The 24,492-nt window shown below is 46.3% G+C and overlaps 1 protein-coding gene across 12 annotated transcripts in view; it reads right to left on the minus strand.

Moving 5' to 3' along the window:
* Positions 1–24,492, minus strand: part of Kalrn (kalirin RhoGEF kinase) — a 609,827-nt gene that overhangs the window by 378,073 nt on the left and 207,262 nt on the right. For all 12 annotated transcript variants that reach the window (XM_026785738.1, XM_026785749.1, XM_026785747.1 and 9 more), the window contains exon 5: positions 22,098–22,610. In XM_026785738.1, the coding sequence (XP_026641539.1) occupies positions 22,098–22,610 (513 nt within the window). The remainder of the gene's footprint in view (positions 1–22,097; positions 22,611–24,492) is intronic.

The following is a 24,492-nucleotide window of genomic DNA, read 5'->3' on the forward strand; positions in this document are numbered from 1 at the left end:
GAAAGTGGGCATGCTGGCATTTATTGAATAATATATCATATATTATGATACATATTACATATTCTGATTTGCAAGGGACAGATTCCTAGAATGAAGGTGGGCATGCTGACAAGTGGCACATTTTTGAAACCCATGAAAAACGGTTTTTCTATTCAAAACAAAAATTAATTTCATGGACTCTCCTGTGTTAGAAGGTATATATATTCAGGTTTCTATAGCTCATTTTCTGGCGATTAAGGAACATAGCAAGAACACTGGCCTTGTTTTACAGTTGGAGAAAAGCAGGTCCTTAGTCCCCGCCATGACATTCCTCGGGTGCTTTCTAGCTGAAGTTCCATGTCCGTTCGCACCCTCAACCAGTATCACATGAGGATACCATCAGAGAAGGCTCAGAGAAGTGACATTCTAAAATCGTGGTTCCACCCTGTGCTGCATGGCTCTGACTGTCCCAGCCAGGCTTTGAGAGGCTGTGCACACCATGATGCCCCAGCCAAGGAAAGGTGCTTGCAACCACTCATTTGCCAATACCCAGCTACCTCCTCTCTACGGCTACACTATCGGCAAGGATCACAGATGCCTGAGGATAGTATTCTCCCAATAAATGCTGGAAGAAATAAAGGAAACAGAGGGGGGAGGGGAGAGGGCGAGAACAGGAGAGAGAGAAGATGGCAATTGGCCATGTCTAGGGTTGTGAATGTCCAGAGAAGAAAAACCTTTCCAAATATTCCTAGCCTCAAGCCAGAATCAGTTATAATTTGATTCATTTGAATTTGACTATCTGGAAGACACATGAGTCAGACTAAACTAAAGATGTAACGGAGGAATAAAGCAAAGGAGAATACATCTACAGTAGCTTTGGATTCTTTATATCCCCAACCCCGTGTTTTGAGAAACTACAAATGTTATAATCAGCAAAATATAATATAATAACAACCACAACAAAATCCTTCCAAGAGGAGGGTCATACCTAAATAATGCAATTATCTTTCTGCTTGAAGAGTACACAGTTTTCTCTGTCTTATTAAGGAAGATGTTATAGGAAAGCTACTTGAGTTGTTTTTTCATGTTTTCTTTTAACTAAGCTAAGTAATTTTTTATGCTAGCTAACGTCAGTAAAAAAATACACAAATCTGGTTCTTCATAAATAGTCAATGTTGAAGGAATCTATTTAAATGCAAATTAGGAAAATAAACATGACTTTTCATTTTTTTTAAATATGGGGTAGCTAAAAGGTTATTATTGTTCTTTTTTTAATGAAGCTTAACTATTTCATAGAGCAGGGATATTGAGTAAAAGTCTTGTGTTTATTTCTCTTTATTTAGTGAAAGCGTCTGACGTCACCTAACTCTCAGACCACCCGACCATTGTTAGTGCTGTACGCTAATTATAGATTTCACTGCAAATAAGATACGCACACTCGGCCTTGATCAGTTGATTAAGGGAAACGTCAGAAACTAACCAGTGGGTTTCTTTTGGCTGGTTATGTACATCCTAGTACATGCAAGGAAACACCCTGTACCCTGATAAAAACGTGCCCTGAAAGGTCCAACAACCTCCTGGAGGTGAATTTTGCTAAGCCCTGAAAACAGGTCTTTTATAAAACAAAATCCTCTGTGTTAAAGTCCAAACAGCAGAGAACACAAATCATTACAAGCTACAGAATGAACTTTACCAAGCTCTATCAAGGGTTCAAACCCTGGTTTTTGTTTTATCTATAAAACAGGAATAACAATTTATACTATTTAAATCTTAGGCTACCAAGGACATTCAAATAAAATGATGGGCTGGGAAAAACTTTGTTGGATGCTACATACATATGGATTTTTCAATCCATAGAATGAGTATACTCTAGCCTACTCCCAAATATTTTCATTTAAATCAAAACAAGAGGTGAAAGGTGTGGGTGTTAAACTGCAAGTTTAAACCTGAAAAAAGTGCCACGGGCTAGCGGGACTCACACCTGCAGTTCTTACGCGTACAAGACACTCACAGCCCACTCCCGAGATGTTCTACTCGAGCAACCACGGGCCTCTGCAGAGAGCAGACCAGAGGCGCCAGCATTCGCTCACACAGAGATCCTGAGAGTATGTCTTTCTACACAAGCCTCTCCACCAATATACTTGGGTTTCTAGTGCCTTTCTACTTCCCTGGATGGCCTGGCCACAGTGTGTTAGGCTAGACCTTGTGCCTCATCTGATCTCCCTGCCTCCTCCACCCAGCATGAACGCACCCACACTTCCCTTCTCCACCCCTCTGCCATGGCCCTGCTCTTTTGCTCCTAGAGATGCACTCCCTGTGGTTTGTAACAGCCCCCCACACCCCACCCACGACACACTCTCAGGAGAGATGCCTATTAAAATACCATTTTTCCTGTAATCCCTTTTGGAATTAGTTTATCCTGGATATAGAAGGAGCTCCATAGGCCCTTTCTGAACACAAGCCATGGCTGTGATTCTAAAATAAGGTGGCAGAGGGACCCTAGACAAAAGATGAGAGGCCCTATAAGCGTCACGGGAACCAGGCAGATTTCCTGACTTTACAATTTACAGGCTGTCAGAGAAAGCCTGGGTGCCCCGGGGCACATGCTCTTGTGCAAAAACAGTACCACACAGTTCTCATGTGAGTATTCTTGCAGAAGTCTTAAGACCCTTCAACCCTGGTTTTCTGCTCTCCTAGGATTAAGCTTTCCTGGTTTTCTAATGAGGAGGAGGAAGGGAAGAAGGGAGGGAATGGGAGAGAATATTAAGGACTCCAAAACGTCAGCCTAGTTTCTAGGTTTCCAGACCTCTCACTGTGGTCAGTCACCTCTCCTGTTCTGACTCTTCATCCAGTTCTTCAGACTACGGGGTGTGTATGTGGCGGGGCGGGGGGGGGCTCTGAAGAGACCATCCTTACACAGATCTCCAGAGAGGCAGAGACATGCCTGATAGCTGTCCTGGTAATAAACACCCACTGGAGAAGACAAGGTGTCCTCAGCTCTGCCTGTTTTCTGTTATGCTGGTAGCCATGTCTGCCTATAGACGTTTACACATTGCATGAAGGAAGCTGCTTTCTCCTGGTCACAAACCCTGTCTGCTCCAGGGAGGAGGGCCCAGCTGGCTATGTAGGGGACAGCATCACTGTTTGCTCATTCATCAGCTAGGATGCCAGTGCTACCGACTGGGCTGTGCCTGTAAATACACTGCTGTCCCATAGCTTATTTCCTGCATCTTCCACCCAGATTCCTCATACCTAAACATCACTGTTGTTCACAACTTAAACAGTCCGGGTTTCTTTATAACAAACAAATGCCCACTATGAGCAAAACCCTTTCCTTCCGCATAGCAATCTAACCCCCAGTTAGCATCTAGATTCGGTTTCTATGGCAACAAATAAAGATGCTTCAAGCCAGCATGTTATTGAATCTTGGCGAAACATAAATAAGATATTCTCTGACTGGAAAGCTGTACCTGAATTGGGAATAACTACAAAAAAAAAAAAAAACAACCCTACCTATGCCTCGATGTGGACATCAAAACCTGGGCTGCCTTGAGTGGTGACTTTTCTAAGGAGCATGCTCTTTGTGAGGACCTTGTCGGTTGTGTCAAGTGTTACAAGGTACAGGGTGCCATGGGGCACTGAGTTTAAGCATGTCCACACTTGTAGTTGCCAAGGCAGATCTTATCTCCTTGCACTTGAGCCGGGCTACTGGGATGGGCATCTGAAAGGACTGACTGGTAGCAAGCTATGAATAGCATTCTTACGGACGGGTGTCAAACACGGCTTCCTGAGGTTGTAAGTCTAAATGCTTAGAAGGGACGAAGGCTCCCCAGCAGCTGTCAACTGCAATGTTAAACCCAGAATACACTGAACACAGTACTGTGCTTTCTCCTTGTCTTCTTCTTCTCCACCCCACTTTCTCAATTTCAGTTTTCACACATAACAAAAATTGTAGGAAAAAACAGTCCTAACAGTAACTATTTATTAACTATTCTCATGTGCTAGATACTGTCCTAAACATTTGACATGTATGAATTTACTTAATATCCCAATAATCTCATAGTTATTTCCCCACTATTAATATCCAGCATCATCACTCCATTTTACAGAACAGAAGGCATTTTACAGAACAGAAGTCTGTTTGACTTTTTTCACATGAAGAATGAATGTGTTTTCCCGACACTACCTGGCTGGCCCGCTTAGCCTGGTGCTTTCTACAGATCTGCCTAGCGTCCCCCTTCTTTCCTGGCACCCAATAACACTGTCTTGTAGAAACGGGGGCTTTCTTACACTTGAACTCATTCCTTATATTTATTACCTGCTCTCAGCATGATGGAAATGGCAGGGACCTCCTAATCCTGAAAGCTTGCCAAGTCCATTGACTTCTCTACACGTGCCTTCCACTTCCCTGGCTGCCCACTCATGGCTTCCTTTTGTGTCCCTTGAACCTTTACTATGACACTGTAAGGACTGGACCGCCACAGTTTGGCTCAAGTGATCTTCACATTAATGTTGTTACAAAGAAGGTACTGTCAGTTCTGTTTTAAATATGGCAAGAATTTAGTATGGCTGGCTCTTCATTGCTGAGGATGTTTAATATGGGGACTTACTATGATCAAAAATATGTGGAAAAAATTGTAACTGTACAAAATGCATGCAGACTTTTTTCAAGTCATTATTCCCTAAATAATGCAATAAAATAAATATTCATGTGGCATCTCCACTGTGTCTCATAAGGAATCTAGAGACCACTTAAAGTACGTTGGAAGGTGTCTTTAGGTTATATGTCTTTAGGTTAGATTATGTCATTTATCACAAGGAATTTGAACAGCCTCAGGGGCTCCTGGGCCAACTCCCCGCAGATACTGAGATGATTGCAGTAAGAAGCGAATTGCCTAGGATCACACAGCTTACAAGTGATGGAGATAAATTCAGAATCTAATGTCCATCTGAACCGACATCCCATGCAATTTCCTGTTTCAGGATGCTCTCCATCTGTGACTTCTCAGATAACTGACAAGAATGAATAGGTGCCAGGTGCCACACAATGGGGTTTATACACATGACCTCAATCCTTACAACAGCTCTAAGGGGTGACAACGGCCATCACCACCCCTCTTCCTAGGTGAAGAAACAGATTCGGGAGATTCAAGTCAAGGTCGCATGGTCAAGCTAGCATACTAAAGACAGATCTGAGTTTGCCTGCTGGGCTCGCCTGCTGCCGAAATCCATGCATTTAAGCCACTATCAAGTTATCTTCTAAATACACATGGAAATAATGGGTTGTCTGTGGATTCCTTTTGAATACATGGCACCTGTGGATACAACAGAAATGACCCCTTGATCTCCTGGCCACTTGTCAAACTGCCATATCCTTTCCAACATATTACCACCTTCTCTTGACTTTCCGTCCCAGAGCCCACCTTAGGTGTTATCTCTAATGCTTCTGCTACTCACATCTCGGCCTCTCTTACCTGGATTATTTCAGCTACCTCCCTATGGTCTCTCCAACTCTATTCTGTCTCTATGCCAAGCCACCTGCCTGGGCCAGGTTTATTCCTGTCAATTTATTCACTGTCATGCAAGCACACCAGCAGGGCATCCCCTCAACCCCCAACAACTGACTGCTTCTAATCTGCAAAGCAAAATCCAGTCTTCTTAGTGCTTCTCACACATCTGCTTCACCCTGTCATTTCGCAGCACCCTTCCACACTGACCATGCTCCCCAGCCAAGTCAATTCACTCACCGCCGTGCAAGCATTTCACACCACACACATCCTCTTCCACACCATGGCCCACATCTTCCTCTAGACAAATGCTCCAAGCCCCAATCTCCAGATCATTCCTTTCCTTCTAAACTGAAGTCTCAATTTCTCCTAATGCCTTCTTTGACCAGAGGAAGCTCTTCTGACAAAGGTTTCCTCTACATTTCTTTAGTGTTTACCTTAGTAGTTCATAAGCCTGGCCTTAATGAAGAACTATCTGAAGGGTTTTCTTAAAATTGACAGCTTTCTGGGCCCTGCTCTTGAAATTTAGAGTTAGTAGGGTTTTTATTTTGCATTTTTGTTTAACAAGTTTACGTGAACTGTGGTGTGTAAGGGTAAGGGAACCCCTGTTAGACTCCACCCTACCATCAACAAGCAGCATGGGCTATGATCTTTGAAGGGAGGGATACACACTCAAGTCTCCCCTTTTTCCCTGTTCTCTCCCTCCTGGTATTTCCCAGACTATAGAACAGGAAGCTAGGAGCTTCAACAGCAGTGGTTCTATTGTGGTTCCGGGGATTAGACAAGTCAGGCAGGCACTTTACCCATGAGCCACTTCTCCAGCATGGCAACACTGGTCTTGGCAAGTGTTAAAAATAGAGATAGTATTCTGGCCAGGTACCTGGGATTTAGGAGACATGTAGGGAGGAGAGAGCTCTAGAAAGGATTCCTGATAATTTTTACCATGACTTCATACAGGTTCCTGGTCAAATCCTAAATCAAGGACAAGACTCCTGAAAGTCTGACAGACAGAAGGGACAGGAGGTGAGGCTCACTGTGAGCCGAACAGAAAGACTCAGTTCACATGGAGCTGTGGGATTCAGCTCAGACCACAGGAAGAGCACGCTGCAGGGAAGGGCCTAGGTTTCGGAACGAGAATATGCCTGGACCAGGGAAAACCTGGAAGTGCACCCATCACAGCAAAGCCTACACCAAATTTCTGTAAGGTCAAGATGATCCACTGGTGGCCTCGTCCTCTCCTCGGACAGCCATCACGGTGGCTACAGGAAGATGACCCCACCAGAAACGTCTATAGTGTATACACTCTAATACAGAGTCTGAATTCTCAGATATATAAAGAATCAAAGAACAGCAGCTTATAATAAAACATTACTCAACAGGAACAGACCTAGAGATGATTTAGAATTGAATTAGCAGGCAAGTCCTCCAAAATAACTGTGATTAGCATCTGAAGAGAACAGGACAGGGCAAGGAGGGGTGTTCTGGGTTAAGTCACAGAAGACTGCAATAGGTCTGGAATTCACAAGAAGAATCATGTGCGTAAGAGTTTGACTCAATGGTACAGTGCTTACCCAGCATCCCCGACACCCTGAATTTGATTCCCAGCACCAGAAAAAAAAAAAGAATTACACGAACACTCTAGAATTAAGAACTTAAGTTTTTTTTGTGTGTGGATTTAACATCAGAGTAGACACAGAAAAGAGGATTAATGAATGCGGAAACACATAAATAGAAAGTAGCATACTGTCTCACAAAGCAAGCAAACAGGAGAACAGCAGAGCCCTGAGACATAGCTGAACTATCCCCAGAATGCTTCCATGATGACAGGCACTGCATCTGACTATCCAGCAGGGTTGTAACAAACACGTGGACCTACTGAATACCTGAAATGTATCAAGCGCTGCTAGTTTAGAATTGTATCCCGGTAAACTAAGATTTAACTACCGAATGCCACAGCCCCTGAGGGAAGAGAGACTGTGTAACATGACTGACCCGAAAGAGTTCCTCCTAGAGAATCAGGTTGGACATTAATGCTCAGCAGCATCCATTCCACACTAAATGGTTTGTTAAAAACAACCATGCTAGTTCTCTTTCTCCTTATTCACTGGCTCAGGGATGAGCAGATCTCAGCCAATATAAAACAATGAAATTGAGAGGAAGCCGGTGTCTGAATGAATGTACCCTCTTCCTTCCTTTTTTTTTCCTCCCTTTTCCCAACCCACTGGCCGCTGGGTGAAACAAATGAAGCCTGTTGCTCTGACTGTTGGCTTTCATCTTAGGACGACAGGGGAGTCGTGGGTGACGCTTTGAGGAGAACACTGGGGTAGAAAGCTCCTGGACTTTTGATGACCGACTTCACTAGTCCATCTTTCTGCCTAAAGCTTAGCCTCTGCACGTCTATTTAAAGTTGAGAAATAATACACGCCTTTGATATTTAATCCTCTTTCAATACAGTTTTCTATTTTTTTTTTTACAGCCCAAAGCACCAGCAGCACACAACCAAGTGTCACCATATGTGATACAATGTTTCATTCACCTGTTAATTATCCACTCAGTCCCAGACACTGGATTAGAGATGGGTGGAAGACCAAGGTCACAGACTAGCAGGGAGACAAGCACAGTCACTATTCTGTTAAAGTCATCGAATGTGTGAAGCACTTTAATGAATTTATATAGTATGGGCTGACAGCACAGGAGCCTTTGGTCCAACGTGGCAGAAGAAAGTAGGGCAGAGCATAGGCAGCTTTTGGAAGGTGTTAAAACTTATCACGTGAAAAACAATAGGGTTTGGGCAGCTAAAAAGGGTATACAAGGAAAAACCATTGGGATGAGAATGAATCACTTGAACAAGGTCCTAGGGAGTTAAAACAGGGTCCTAAATGGGCACATATGCAAGGCAAAGTGCCAGGACTTTACTAGCAAAGGGGAGCAACTAAGGGAGGAGGGATATAGTCAGGTTTACTTTATTCCTGATGGGGGGATGCTCTAAGCTAACACCAGTCTTTTTTTTTCAAGACAGGGTTTCTCCGTAGCTTTTTTGGCCGCGAACTCACAGAGATCCGCCTGCCTCTGCCTCGCGAGTGCTGGGATTAAAGGCGTGCACCACCACCGCCCGGCTGCTAACCCCAGTCTTAAATACAAAGGCATTTAATGTATTTTAGACTTCTTACCAATTCAGCCTCTGCCTCCACTTTACCAGATTCCTTCCCCTCCCCACCTCCGTCTCACAAACCCTGCAATGTCTGGGGCAAAACAGATAAAGACGGTGACGTGTGGAGGGAGCCGAACACAGTGTGATGCAGAGCAGATCCGGAATGCGTGCCAGCTCCTTCCCACTCCCTTGGCGCAGACGGGATAAACCCACAGTCACAGAAAGCAGTTGCTTTCTGATTAGAGAAGCCCAGGCTGCAAAACCTCATGCTAAAATCACACCCTGTCCTTGACAGATGCAGTGCAGCCCAGCTCTGTCTGGAGGGGCACACGATCCTACGGAGCCTCAAAAGGCCTTTCTCCCCACGCTCATCCTACTTACACTAAGGACGAGGTTGGAACGGTTGCCATTTTCAGGCGTTAAACAGAGTTTTGCCTCTTTTTGCATTTCATTTCCAACCCGTGCGCCTGGATGGACTGCACCCCCCGGGGCACTGGCAAGCCATGCATTGCCCTCCTGGCAGAATGGAATGGCCACCCAGCAGCCAGCAAGTCACGCAGACAGGAACTAGAACCAGCCAAGCCAGGAGGCAGCCCAGGCAGCCCTGGGATATTGACTCTGAATGGCTAAATTCTTTCCATTTAAACCACAAATACTGATAAAATATTTTCAGGAACGGAGTAAGGGAATGCACTTCACTCGCTTCCCAAAATGTAGACCTGAAGAGGTCAGGTCCTATTTAACAGGCTGAGGAAAGAGTACCCGACTTTATCCCAGAGCTAAATTTAGGCATCCACAGAGATCTGGCCCCTTGGCAAGTTAATTTAGATGAACTAATGGCTGTTCCTGGCATACAGGATACACTCAGTAAATGGGGACTATTATTTTTACTGTAAAAATGGAGTGTCTGGTTGATGTTCTCATCCAGTCCCCCTACGCATCCTAAAATCAGCTGTGCCAGTCATTCGCACATCTGGGAAGAAGATTCCACCGGCGGCTGAGCAGGCGGCAGCCCCCACTTCTGGGAGCCCCACTGTGGGAGAGATGGACACTGTATCGAAGGATGCTGGGCTAGGCAGGCTGAGGAAGAGGCCCAAGCACCCTGTCCCATCTTGTCCTCTGAAGCCCCAGCAGCCTTCAGGAAGTGAGGCTCAGGTACATTTGTGAGGAGAGGCTTGGCTTCCAGACCCCTCTTGACAGAGTATCCTATACAGAGCAGAGAAGCAGCGTCCTGAATGGAGCAGAGTCTGCCCAGTCCTCAGAGGACTGAGGTAAGCTTCTATGGGTAAGACAGAGCCTGCTGTTCTTGAGGGTCCGACAAAAATGTAAGGACCCCATAATGCACAATCGTGCTTTAGAGACCTTCATCACCTCCTCCACTTTTCTGTGCCTCAGGAGAAATGCCACTTTGAATTTCACTTGGTTATTAATCCTTCTCCCAGAATAACTGAGGGACCTGTTGTTCCTCCTCCGTCAGTCACCAGTGATGCCGGCCTGGCATTCCCTTCATTTCCTCTCTGACGCTGGCTCACCACCTGCTCTCACTTCCTTTTCTTGTCTCCAGGACTTTTCTTCCCCCTCATATCCTCTCTGCCACTCCACCTGCCCTCACCTGGGTTTGTACAGAAGGACCATGCTGGGCTCTGCTACAAACTCTCCACAGTGGGAGGAAACGGAACAGCAAGGCCTTAGAGAGAAGCCCTTGGAAGGCTCAGCAGTAGGTGGTGCTCTTGTGCCAGCTCAGGGCTAGTGTTCAAATGCTTGGTTCTGACAGCCCAGGGAGGACCCAGAGTTATCAAAACCAGAGTTATCAAAACAAGCTGGCTGTGATCTGCAGGCTCTGTGAGATGAGGCCTGTGAGTAGTCTGACGACCAGATGGGATGGCCAGGGCCAATGGGGGGTTCATACTCACTCTTGATACCTCGTGGTATGCCAGCCTCCCAGGGAGTTTTCAGGCAAGGCAAATATCTTATAATGCGGCAATTAGCCAACCTGATCACCATGTGAAAAACACTCCCTTTTCCCTCTCCATATGCAAAGTTCATGATTTCTCTTACCAAGTCCCCCTCCCCCCCATTACACACACACACACACACACACACACACACACACACACACACACCAGTTGACTAAGGAGGGGCTGGGGTTGGCAAAGGAGCACTACAATGGATTTCTTGGACTGGGATCACGGAGGAAAAAGCCACCTGGGACTCCGACTAGAGGCAGTACTTCATGGAACTGAGATGCCTTCGCAGGAGGAGCCGGACCCAGGGTGATGCTGCTTCTGCAGGTGGTGATGGTTTTGATTCTCTCCATGACAAGATGATGTAATTTCTGCCATACTTGGAAAGATCAATGGGACCCAGAAACGAGGCTGGAACAACACATGCCCCTGAGTTGGGCTTCTCCTTGAGGAACAGAGACCACCACTGATCTGGACACCAGTAACCTGTTAAATCCAACACACCCAAACTGGAAAGTTATGCCTATCATTACACATGAGAAGACAGTCTTCTGTGTTTACACATGGGGCTTTCTGAGTGGCAGATCGCCCTTCTCTTAGTGGGGAGGCGCGGGGTTTCCTAATGAACTGCAAGAAGCAACTTCACCTCCTACCACTGCACACAAAATCTTTGTCTTGCCCAAGTAAGCGGGACCAAGGGTTGCAGACTCCTCCCTCCTCTCCCATTTGAAAAGTTGGTCCCAGGAAGGCCACACTGAAAGTCGAGGCCCACAACAATGCAAACAGACTGGAAGAACTCAAGGGACTTTGTATGGAGCAGAGGCTGGAGAAGGACTCTGAAGGGCTGTCCGAAGGGAGCAGAATGAGATTGCTTCAGGGCATGGCGGGGACAGGGCTGGGGCTACTGGCTGAAAACTTCAGAAGGCTTCCCCGAGTCCAAACTTAGTGTTGTCTCTAGAAGCCTGGCTTCTGTGGCCTGTGCTCTCTGCCTTCTGCTGGAGGCCTGAGTCACACATGTGGCTCCTCCTCTGCTCTGGCACGGAAGGAAGCAGGGATGCAAAGGGAAGGAGGAGCAGACTGATCAGAGAAACATTTACAAACAGGGTGGGGAAGGCCTGTGCTAAGGACATGCACCTGCGGGGACAGGAAATGGGGAAGAAGGAAGTAGGAAAGAGAAAGGAAAGTGATTGGTTCAAAGTGAAATTCCCGGAAAAAGGAACCTTGAAGAAGCTCCCCACCCAAAACAGACACACACTTTGTTTTAGTTTATGAATTATACCACAGAGTTCTTGGCTCTTCAAAATGAGGACCCAAGCCTACACTGGGCAATGCAGGCCTGTAATCTAACTCAAGAGGCAGAGGCTGGAGGATTCTGAGTCTGGAGCCAGCCTGGCCTCACAACAACATAACAAGATTCTGTCTTCAAAAAAAATGAGGGAGGAGCATACCCTAGCCACGCTTCCACTTCTAAGACTGAACCAGAGCTCAGATGCTGTCTTCTTTCTTAGACTACCACCTGCTCTCTCTCCCAGACACACACCTCCTCATCCTATCTCACCCAGGAAGAACCTTGGGTATCTGAACTCACCAAGCACTAGCCACTGAGGTGGTTCCTGTATGGAAGCCATCTCTTTCTTAGATAATATGGAGCCCTGCATCTGTGTTCCTGTCTGATGCCTGAGGAAAGAGATCTCTGCTCCTCAGAACAGGGCAGGGTGCACAGTAAGTCGCAGGCATCCGGTGAGGAGGTGAGTTAGCTGACGAGTGTTTCTCAGGGGCTGTTCTGTGCACCCTCCTGACATACACCCTATCTTTGATTGGATCTCCTTGTCTGGGGTCCATTCATAAGTAGCGGCTGCACAGGTAGACTTTACATACAGCCTTGTGACAGGGTCACAGTGGAGAGCCAAAGACTCCCAGGCCCCAATAATTCCTCACAGCCCTCCTTCCATGCTGCTCAGCCACACTCCCAAGAAGAATGCTCCGGCCAGGATATGAACTCGAGCTGACATCCAGGAGGAGGAAGAGAGGAGAATGGAGGAGGAAGAGAAGAGGATGGAAAGGATGCGAGAGGGAGAGAAGCGGTTTGGGGAAGCACTTCCACCTCCAGCCTGCACAACACTACGGCTTGGATTTTTTTCAGGATCTAAGGTTTCTAACGTTCAAGAGGAGGAAATGAGAAGAAGTACAAATTCCCAGGGCCGGCAGACTGGAAATAATTCGGAACACTGTGTTCTGTGTCAAGGGGGCGGGGTACAGACACACTTCCTTGCCCTGAGCCCAGTCAACAAGAGGTGAAGAGGTTCGACTCTTTAGGTCTGGAGGGGGAGGGGAGGCCAAGAATTAAGTGGGTACCAGAACCTTTTTCCAAAGAAAGCAGGAAATTACACACTGCCCAGAAAAGATCTTGCCCTCTTGGCCTCACAAAGACTGCAGCTCTCTTTGAAGCCTCCCTCCCAATGAAATAGGCTGAGACTAATAAATCCCATGGAAACTCGATACAGCCCTCCACAGCCTGTCCAGGGCTTGGTCCTTCACCACAGAAATGGTTAAGGGCATATGGAAGGCAGCACTTGTCCTCAGGCCCTTGACCACCCTGTTGTTGTCTTTTCTGTATGGCAAGACATCTCTAAATTATAGTCTGTGTATGGGTGTGCAGATAGGAGTATTTGCCAGTATATATCTGCATGCCTTGTTCCCTCTCTCCTCCTCATGCCCTGTGTGTGTGTGCATGTGCATGTGATTGTGTGTGCATGCGTGTGTGGGCATGTATTTGTGTACATGCATGCGTGTGTGTATTTGTGTACATGCATGTGTGTGTGCATGTATTTGTGCACATGCATGCGTGTGTATATTTGTGTACATGCATGTGTGTGTGTGTGTGTGTATGTGTGTGTATGCATGTATGTGGCTGAGGGCAGAACTGGCCTCAGAGCTCCTGTCTCTCTCTATCCCAGGAAAATTCTCCTCATTACAGGCCTTGGCTTTTCTACCTGCAGAGCAGGGATTAGATCCATGCCTGCCTGCCCTACCACATGAAGAAAATGGCAGACCAACATTGAACCACTGACTGCGTGACTTTGGGTGGGTCTCTGCTCTGGTCCAAATTCTTCTATGTAAAAGGAAAGGGCTGAGCCAGAAAACCTCTAGGCTCGTGGGTGTGAGAACACTTTCAAAACTGTCAATCAAACCTGTATCAAGCATTGGTATTGTGATTAGTACAAAAGCACTTCACTTTGACAAATGGCTGTGGAGTCACGCTTACTGTGGCCTTCCAGGACACTGGGCTGGAGGTCAGGGGAAGAGAAGAGACAATGGGACCATGTCCAGTACAGGAGAAGTAGTGGAATTTCTCCACAACTGACCATACTGATTCTAGCCAGCCCACTTTAGGTTCTGCTTTGGGCTCTAAAGAGTGATCAGAACCACTTTGATTTTGGAGGAAGAGAACAGGAAAGAGTCAAGCGTCCTGAAGACTCTGCCCAGCAATGGGGCATCCTGGGAATGCCTTGAAATGCTAACGTGGCTAACAGGTCAAACAATTCTCAAAAACACATATGCACACAGCCCTCTGCAGGGGCCTGCTGCCTACTGTGAGCCCCTTCACCCACGGGTGCCCCACACATCTTTCTCGTTGTGATTAATATGAAAGCTATATTACTTTATTTGCATAGTCTTCTAAGAATATAAAATGCATACATATATATCCTGGATAGATTAAGAAACATTCTGACCCCTTGTTTATAAAGGTTTAAGACATGGGGCTGGAGAGATGGCTCAGTGATTAAGAGCACTGGCTGCTCTTCCAGAGGACCAAAGTTCAATTTTGAGCACACATGGTGACTCATAGCCACCTGTAGTAGTAATATCCACTCTATGGGTTCAAGAGACACACATGGTACACAGATATATGGGCAGACAAAACACAAAAATAAAATAAAGTGATAAAATAAAATGAAGACACATAAACGCCTAGCTATTTACAAAGCAGATAGTAGTGGATCAGATGTACAAGGTGATAAGAAAATTGATGGGCTCCCTCAGGAAGCTAGAACTAATCACTTTCATCTGGGGCTACTTCAAGGATAGATAGTGTTTGAGAGACCTTTTCCTGCGGAGGGTCCCCTTCCCATGCAACCCATCAAGTGGGACCTCAACTTGACCTCCTTTCCTTAGCCAAGGACAACTGCACAACCTGCTTACTATAAGGATCCCGCGGATCTATGTCTTAACTCCAACTTCTCTCAAATATCAATTCTTAATTGTGTTTCATTAGAAGTCACTGAAAGCCAGGAGGTGGTGGCGCACGTCTTTAATCCCAGCACTCGGGAGGCAGAGGCAGGCAGATCTCTGTGAGTTTGAGGCCAACTCACAGTGGTCTACAAGAGCTAATTCCAGGACAGGCTCCAAAGCAAAGCAAAACAAAGAAGTTACCGAGAATCCTCTGAAGCAAGTCTACACATAAGTGTGCTAGTTAGCTTTTTTCAGTTAGACACGATCCTAGACACACCTAGGAAGAGAAATCTTAAATGAATAACTGCCTTCACCCACCCAGCCTGTGGAGCATTTTCTTAACTGGCCTGGATGCAGGAAGGCCCAGCCTACTATGGATGGTGGTCCTGAGTTGTATAAGTCAGGCAGCTAAGCAACCAGTAAGCAGTTTTCCTCCATGCTTTCTGCTTCAGTTCTTGCCTCCAGGTTCTGCCTTGAGTTCCTGCCCTCAGTTCTCTCAGTGATGGCCTCTTTCTCAGTAGTGTAAGATGAAATAAACCCTTAAGTCCCCAAGTTCTTTTGGTTAGTGTTTCATCACAGCCTCAGAAACACACATGAGGACAGTAAGAGAACATCCAAGACACACAGCACAGCTTCACTGGGCAGCGGTGGCTGAAGACTGAACCAGGATATCAGTCATGTAGAGAGAAGACAGGAAGTCAACAAGGGAAGCAGCAGGCACTCAGGGGCCAGGCATCTCCACATGCATCCCCATTACATCCATTAAATCCCCTGGGCAGCAGCGTGGCTTGCTAAAGCAGGAAGGTACTTAGGAGATCACCTGCTGAGAAGAGTTTGCTACTTCCCACCATTCCCAAAGCAAGAGGACCTCCTGCAGATATGAGGGGAGCAGGGAGGACCAGACAGCATACGGTATTTTAGAATTGTTGAACTATAAAGAGGCTCTGATGTTCTCCAGTGTGGCAGGTCTCACGGAAAAGGGGTAAGGGACTGGAGTGCCGGACTGTGTCAAACTTCTGTGAAGACTTTGATAGGTCTCCTTCAAAGTGATTATCTTGGTAGAGGCAGGAGGATCTCTGTGAGTTCAAGGCCAGCCTGGTGTGGTTTACAAAGCTAGTTCCATGACAGTCAGGGCCACACAAAGAAACACTCTCTCAGACAAACAAACACAAACAAACAAAAGTGTTGATCTCAGCCACCTCCACTGACACTGACACACCTACAACAACTATGATTATGGCCACACCACTTCATCCCCCTTAAAAGATGTCCCTGTTAAGGGAGTGTATTGACCATGACAATACTGCAACACGGAAGCACAGGGCAAAGAGCACTCAGTCAGCCCCAGTTCTGGGTTTTGTTGAAATATAATTGGAGGTCAGGAGGTTCTAAGATATGCATAAAGTGTCACAATTGGCCACTGGAACCCCAGGACAAATCCTAAGTGTCAATCACCACACCTCCATTTCTGTATTGACATGGCATAATAAGTATGAATGGAATTTCACAATGTGAGAATAAATACACAACCAAGTATATGAAAGCCAGGCCCATGCGAGAGATGGAGGAGGTCTTGTCTTATTTTGGTCACTTCCACAGTACATGTTTATATAGGAAACAAATAGAACATGCTAGGCAAAGCAGTAATCTGGTTTCAAAGCTCTGAAGCCCCACTAGGTCACCGTACCGTGATCACTGTTTGAAAATTCTCCAGAAAAAAAAAAAAAGGAAATATCTACTTTCTCAGAATAGCGGTGGGTGGGCATTAAATGGCTGACTGGAGAGACATCAGGACAGCAGGCCTATTCAGGAGTGAGTGACCATGGTTTCCCAATCACTTAATCATTTTATCAGGGACTCTTCTGAACAAGTTCCCTTCCTATAAAGATAGGAAGAGAAGAACCTCCCTCAGTCCGGAAGGCAGGTGGTGAAATGACGTCAGGATGTTTTTTCTGATGCTTCTTGTAGGCATCAACTTCTAAGTGGGCATCATGAGTAACAATCTCTGACATTACACAAGTCTGAGCCTTCTTACCATGTGTGGGAGGTGTGCTTTTGTATTAAGATTCCTTCCAGGCCTAACATGTTAAATGTTACCCACGGCTCTCAGGACACAGCAGTGCCTACGGAAGAACCACCTCTGGAAAGTGTTCACCCTTTCCTCTTCCGTAGTCATTGGGTCTGGTGACTGACTTTTGGTTCCACACAGTCCACCCCTTCTCTTTGATAACAGGTTATGGTTATATGGCATAGATTTTCCTCACATGGGGAACCACTGCAGCCAGGGGCAGATGTAACTAGAAACGAAGCTGTATGGAGAACAACTATCTGCCCCAGGCTAATCTGTGTGAGCAACTGGACTTATGTTCTGTGAACACAGTGCTGTATGGGCCCATTAGTTACAGACCAGAGGGCTCTGGGCCGAGGCAGAAGTGGTTCACTTCCATCATCATGGGCTAGTTAAATCATCTCTGGATTACCCAGCACTCCCAGCTTCCTTATTAAGGCCTCTCCATCACTCCAGAGTGCAGAGTGCAGATGATCTCTCTTTCCTGGGAACTCCCAAACACAGCAGCTATGCCTAGGGCAATTCAGGCCACAGCAGACATTAAGGAAGAGTGAAGGGAGAAGAGGAGCATTCAGAGGGTGAGAATGCCCATGAACTTGATCACAGTGGTGGCTTCAAGGTGTCTCCTCATATCTATGTCTCATCAGATTGTCTACCTTAAACATGTGCCTTTTTTTACATCAATTAACCCTCAAATCTGCTTTGACACATAAAGAAACAGGCATCTGTCTTTTTGTTACTTTGTTGGATAGTGAGCTACTCTGGGTTAGAAATTTTAGCCTTCATATTTATCCAAGCTCATCTGTACAAAGAAGAACAGCTTCTTTATGCTCACAATAATACAAATGGGAAGCCTGCTCTATGACATTTGTAGGATAGAGCCCCCCTCCTGACTGAGAGAAATCGTGGCTCTGTCCCTACCATCTCCAAGACCTGTATAAAACAGGTGCTGTCACAGGGGTCAGGAAAGGTGGTAGGAGACAACTTCATTCTCCAAGGACAGTGGGTAAGTGGGGAGTCACCAACCTATTATTCATGCCTAGAAGGCAAGTGGTCACCTTGTAGAGCCAGAGGAGACACTCTTTGCCCGCTTCTGTTATAAAAATAGGAGCAGAGTGGTCAGTGAACTTAACTGACTGCCAAGAGCTTCCCAGATCTGGAGACACTCCACCGACCACCCCCGCTGCCTGCAAGGAGGCTGAGATGTGGCTCATACAGGAACTATTTCCTCAAGCCCTTGTTTAGATGTGGATGTGCACACAGCCCCACTCCAAAGCATCACCCTCCTGACCCTGTCCGAAAGCACCAAATAAGTCAAAGGCTGAGGCACAACTTTAAAGGACTGCTTTTCTCCCTGGCTCCACACCCAGTGCATTTTCTGTGGCAGCTGGGTCAAGCTTGAGCGGCAGTCTCAACACTGACTCAATGTCAAAATATTCCCAGCATCCCTCTCCTTAGCTCTGTTTTGTTTTTAATAATTTAATTCTGTCCTTCCCTGAATATCCCTACATACACATAGAAATGTACATTCATACACATGCACAAACACACTTCTTTTTCTTTTTAAAATGTGTATATTATGTGTATGTGTTTTTTATGCATGTGTATGTATGTACATTATGTGTGTGCAGTGTCCACAGAGGTCAGAAGAGGGTTCTGGATCCCCCAGGACTAGAATGACAGGCAACTGTTAGTTACCATGAGGGTCCTGGGAATCTTCTGAAAGAACACCCAGTGCTCTTAACCATCGATCCATCTCTCCAGCCTCACTTTTTCTCTTTCAAGGTATAAGTATACCAAAGAAGATGAGTGGACTTAACTGAGTCCATGGGCTTAAATCCATAAACAGTGATAATATACTTAGATGGGGGCACCATCATTTTCAATAATGTCTAGCTGAAATACAGCATTCCTCTCCATTATGAGCACAGACAACCAACTATCCAGACTTAGCTAAAGCGGTATTTTTAATACCAGCAGCAACACAAACATTTCCACATAACATCAGCGTTGCCGTCCTGAAATGCCATTCATGTTTATTCCTGTTTCCAAGTCATCGTAGCCATCAGACTTCAAGTCGATCTTACATTTGTCATGTTAATAAAGAAGTACATATTTTTGAAAAGCTAATACTGTATTTTATTTGTTTTATAAACCTATGTATATTTTTGTCTGTACTTACAAATATTATTGTGAGAAGTCTGTATGTCTCACCAGACAAGAAGTCCCTATCTCCGGAAGGGGAAGGGCTAAGAGTAAGCATTAGATGGTGTGAATTGGGGAACTAAAGAGATGACTCATTGTCTAAGCGCACTTGCCATACAAGTCTGAGGACCCCAGCTCAGGATCCATAGCCATGCAAAAATCCAGATGTGGCCACATACATGCCTGTAACCTGAGAGCTATAAGGAGCAGGGTCAGGAGGATCCTTTGTACTTCTTGGCTACCAGTCTAGCTTCAGGTTCAGTTAGAAATCCTATCTCAAAGGAAAAGAGAAAGACAATAGACCAAGACACTTGATGTTTCCCTCTGGCCTTTGTGTGTATGAACAGGTGTGCATGATCACACACAGGCAAGTGTACCTGCACATAGCTTTACACAACACACACATGTACATGCATTCACACACACAAGAAAGTAGAACTGGAGACTTTATTCAGAATATCCACACATTAGCCAAGTGACCTAGGGACACATAGCTGTATACAACACACACACACACACACACACACACACACACACTAAAGTGAAGTGGGAGACTTTATTCAGAATATCCACACATTAGCCAAGTGACCTAGGGACAAAAGGTGGTTGGTATTCAGTGTTAGTATGAGATGAGTCCTGGGAATAGAGAGGCAGGCAAAAGGGTTCCCGGAGAAGAGCTTGAGGAAGCTGTGAAGGCCAACTAAAATACCGACCTTGTTTAGCCAGCAGTATGATCTTGGGCAAGCCACTCCGGGTCGCTACCCAGGAATACTGATGCACTGTGCAATTCTTGGGAGATGAATTGAGAGGCTCTATGAGGGACAGCCACCCCTGGCTAGTTGAATGAAATGCAGTTGACTGTAGAAGGGCGGCCTTCCCACCTGGGAACTTCAGCAGCCAAGAGATGCTCTTTTGTCTTCGAAGCAGACATTACTGCAGGCTTTTCATAGCTTTGAGCTACGGGGACATCCTGAAGGGATCTAAAATCTAAAACATACCTAGGCGGATATGAGCCCTTGTCTTGGCCTGTCTCTGGTTCACTGGCATAACCTTTCCCAGGACAGGCTTCAGAATGAAATTCCTGCCCCAGACCATAGATCTCAAGTGAAACTGGAAGTATTTCAGATCTCCCAGCACTTAAAGTATCGGCTCTGTTTTTCCCAAGAGCTGGCTCCTGACCTGGCCTGTGGTACAAGGGCTTCTGTGATCTAAGCAAGTCAGGCAGGGTCAGACCCATGCTGCCACATCACTGGGCACAGAGGTCTGAAGGAGGTCAGGAAACTTTGCATGGCTCACCATTCAGGATCACAAGTTTACTGAAGAAATGGATATGAATTCTTTCAAAACTACATGGATTGATTTTCTAGTGATCACAAAAGATCAGAAAATTTGCCTGCCCATCAACATTAAAACCATTCATAAGTCTGGAATTTATAAATTAAATGTACCCATCTATGGTAATTTTTTTCTATATATAAATTAGGATTGTTATGTAGAAAGTTTTAGATCTTGATTTAACTTCTTCAAAATACCTAAGATACTTTCAATCTTGGCGCTCTCTCTCTCTCTCTCTCTCTCTCTCTCTCTCTCTCTCTCTCTCTCTCTCTCTCTGTGTGTGTGTGTGTGTGTGTGTGTATGTTCATGTGTAAGCATGTGTGTGCATAAGCAGGTATGCATTCTCATATGTGTGTGGGGTGCATGTATGTCTAGTCCATAGTGGTCAACCTCAAGTGTTGTCCCTAAAGAACTGTCCATTTTGTTTATTGAGATGTGATCTCTCACTAGGACCTGAAGCTTGCCTGTTAGGCTAGGCTGGATGGGTCACTCATATCCAAGGATTTATCTGTTTCCTCCTCCCCAGGATTGGGATTGTGAGCATGTACCATCATGCTCGGCATTTTAGGTGAGTTCTGGAAATCAAACTCAAGTTCTCCAACTTGAAAGGTAAGTACTTCATCAGCTGAGCTACTTCCTCAGACCATGATCTGAGCTCTTAAACACCTCTGTGTCAGATACTGTAAAATTCACAGGTTCCTGAACACGCCACAGTATTTCAGAGAGCAACGCCATGCACTTAAATGACAGTCACACCTAGAAACCAATAGGAGGGAGGGAGCCAGTTTCCCTCTTCTTCAAGGGCACCTAGGAGCAGACCCTTCTTTCTCCACGTTAGTTTACCAGAGAAGGTGCTTTCATGTTCTCGGCAGAGACTCTAGGTGTCTCTTATTCTGTTTTCTTTCTCACAGCTTACTTTCCCATGACAAGAAGAAAGCTTTGAATATGTACTGCTGGGAAAACGGTATCTTATCTGAAAACGGGCTTCAAAAAGAAGTGGTATGGCCAGGAGAGTCTGGAACTCGGAAACAAAAGACTAGATTCATAGGTCAGCGTTGCCAAGAACAAAGAGCTTCGGCAGTCTTGTGCCAAGACAGATACCACCACCTGCCTCACAGGGGTTGAAGGGATGTCCAGATAAAACAGAGTCCATACTTCAAATTTCCTAGAAAGGAAAGTCCATGAAGGGACAATAATGGTTGCTAATAGTGCTGCTGTTTTGGCTGCTAGCAGCTCAATTCCCTCGCTCATCATAGGCACAGAGGGCAGTGTCTAACTGTATTGATTCAAGCATGAACTCTGCAACCAGATTACACTCCCACGCTTAGCTAGTTCCACCAGAAAATGGAACCATGGTAGTCCACTTACCTCTCAGGACTCCGAGGAAGGCTAATACAAGTTAATCTATATAGATAGCCAAAAGAACAGAGCCTAGCATATACTAAAAACAATGTAACAATAAACGTTAATAATAAGTGGTCAATGGCCAAATATGAGATTGAAATAATTTAAGCTCTCTGAAACCAATGGGCATCTTTTAAAAAGGATTTCAACCAAATTTCTCCAAGCAAAGATTTGGACCAATAACCCTAACAGTTTCCCAATAAAGTTATGCCCCACAACCCTCAGCTCAGGCTTGGCCACTCCCTTCCTACCTTCTCTGCATCCTGCTCGAACAGCCGCAGTTGGAAGCACTGATCTAGCTTGAGCTTTCGCACATGCCACATCTGGTGCAGGTGTTGCCGGGTGGAATGCAGCTTGTCGAGGAGGCTGGTGATCTTGGGGACAAGGCTCTGGAAGTCAGCGCTCCCTGGGATGCAGTTGCGCCCTGAGAAGCCATCACTGCAGCGGATGCACTGGAGCAGCCGCTGCCCCTCCCGGTCCAGCTCCTCCACAGGGGCCTTCAGCACCTTTTTCTTAAGTTGTGTGTGCTCATCGATAAGCCTCCGGGAACCCTCCACATCCACAGGGAACTCCTTCCGCGCCAGCATCTCCTGCAGGTCCTCGAGGCGTGAGAGCAGGTGTACCGCACTGTTGAAGAACTCCTCCAAGGAGAGGCGCAACTCAATCCATTCCTCATGGTTGTAATCCAGGGAACCATCAAACTCCTCTGTCAGCTGGGAGGGGTCCACCAGCTTCGTGAGGCCCTCCACAGACACCATGCTTGTCTGGGAAGGAAAAGGAGACACAGTGATGTGGGTCGGTGGGGCAAGACAGAAGGGCAGAAATAGGCAGGCGGGAAGAAACACAAGTCCATGCAATTCAAACCACAGCCTGCCTACAAGAGGGTACGAGGGAGTCCATAGGGCCCAGAGGTCAGGAGCCACAAATCAGCCAGGACCGCAGGTTGAACAGATTGCTGGTTGCTTCAACAAACCTCTGCACGTGACCACAGTCATAGCCAAGGAAAGACTGCCCTATGTTCCATCATCTGCCCTCCTCCACAGCCTGAGTTCATCACAGCTGGGCCTTCAGAGTCTACAAACAAAAACTGGATGAAAAACTAACCCAGCCTCTGCCATGGAGATAGGGGCTGATTCTGACAACCTGAAGCCTGCGGGCCAGGGCATCATCATGGGTGGGTTCAGCAATGTGATCAGTTGCTGGGCTGCGAGGATTTCAGAGACTGTCTCAGTGGCCAAACTGGAACAAGCTCATCTCCCTGGTTCTTCCAGCTCTACAGCTTATTGAAAAGAACTGGGGATAGGTAACAGTTGGGCTTTTCATTTGAAGTGGAGACTACTGTGTCCAGGAACAGTGTCTCCAGCAAGCAGCCACCCTCCTGTCCAGTAAACACCTTTCCCTTCCTGCAGAGCTTTGGGCTTCTCCCCTCTCTGATTAGGCTCTCCCTTACTAATGTCATGATTTAGGACAAGCTATCTAAGTTTTCAGGGACCCAGTCTCCTTCCTTGTAGAGCAGAGCTAAATCAGGTTGAACCTGATTAAATGTGTCCATGTGTGTCAGGTTCAGAGGAGACCAGGTGCCCCACCCACACTTAATGTGGTCAGAAATGAAGGTCAGTGAGTATCAACATATTAGCCAGCAAGAGCAGCCCGTCCCTGTATCTCATGGCTCTCTGAGTATCTCCCCCCCCCCCACAAACTGAGACACGAGATGGAGCTTCATGGAAAGGAGGGCTGACCTAGAGCAGAGACTCTCGTTCTTGACTGCTCGCCACATCCCTTAGGGCAGTGGTTCTCAACCTTCCTAATGCTGAGACACTTTAATACAGTTCTTCATGTTATAGTGACCCCTGACCATAAAATAATTTTTGTTGCTACTTCATAACTATAATTTTGTTGCTGTTATGAATTGTAATGTAAACGTCTGTGTTTTCTGATGGTCTTAGGCGACCCCTGTGAAAGGGTCATTTGGCTCCCAGGTTGAGGACCATTGCTTTAGGGAGTTTGAGGAAACAAGCCCATAGAGATCCCGATGTCATTCTACCAGAACTCAGCAGCGGGTGACTTTAAATGTCCTCAGGTGATTCTAATATGCAGCCAGTGGCACAGAACTCTGTAGGTCTTGGCTACTCCAAAACATGGCATTTGGACCATCAACATCCGTGCCACTGGAGAGCCTGTCAGATGGTGTAGGCCCATCACAGGCTAGTGGCAGATTCCGTGTTTTCCAGATTCCCAGGGGGTTTGTGGGCATTAACGCTGAGACTCCTCACTCTGGAACACGTTGTCTTCCCAGCTTGGCCATGCTCACCACATCTAGGAAGTTAACACTCGGGAGCTGTTGGGGGCTCACTGGACACCTGCTGCAGGCCGAGCCCCCGCCCTCCTTCCCATCTCGTGGGCTGCCTCGGTCTGAGCAGGGACTCCACCTGCTGTTGCTAAGACCACTAATGCTCCTAATTACTTTGCTGAGGGAAAGCTACCACCCATCTGCCTTCTGCATCTCTGGCTTAGGAGGCAGAGACAATTTTGTTCGGCTTGGGTTGAAGTGGGTCATGGAGCGGGCAGGACATAGAAGCAAATGTTTCCAGAGTTCTTAGAAATCCCCTTTTCAGGTTCTCCCCCTTTTAAATGCACAGGTGTCAC

Source organism: Microtus ochrogaster, chromosome 2 (assembly GCF_000317375.1).
Source record: "Microtus ochrogaster isolate Prairie Vole_2 chromosome 2, MicOch1.0, whole genome shotgun sequence".
NCBI classification, from domain to species: domain Eukaryota; kingdom Metazoa; phylum Chordata; class Mammalia; order Rodentia; family Cricetidae; genus Microtus; species Microtus ochrogaster.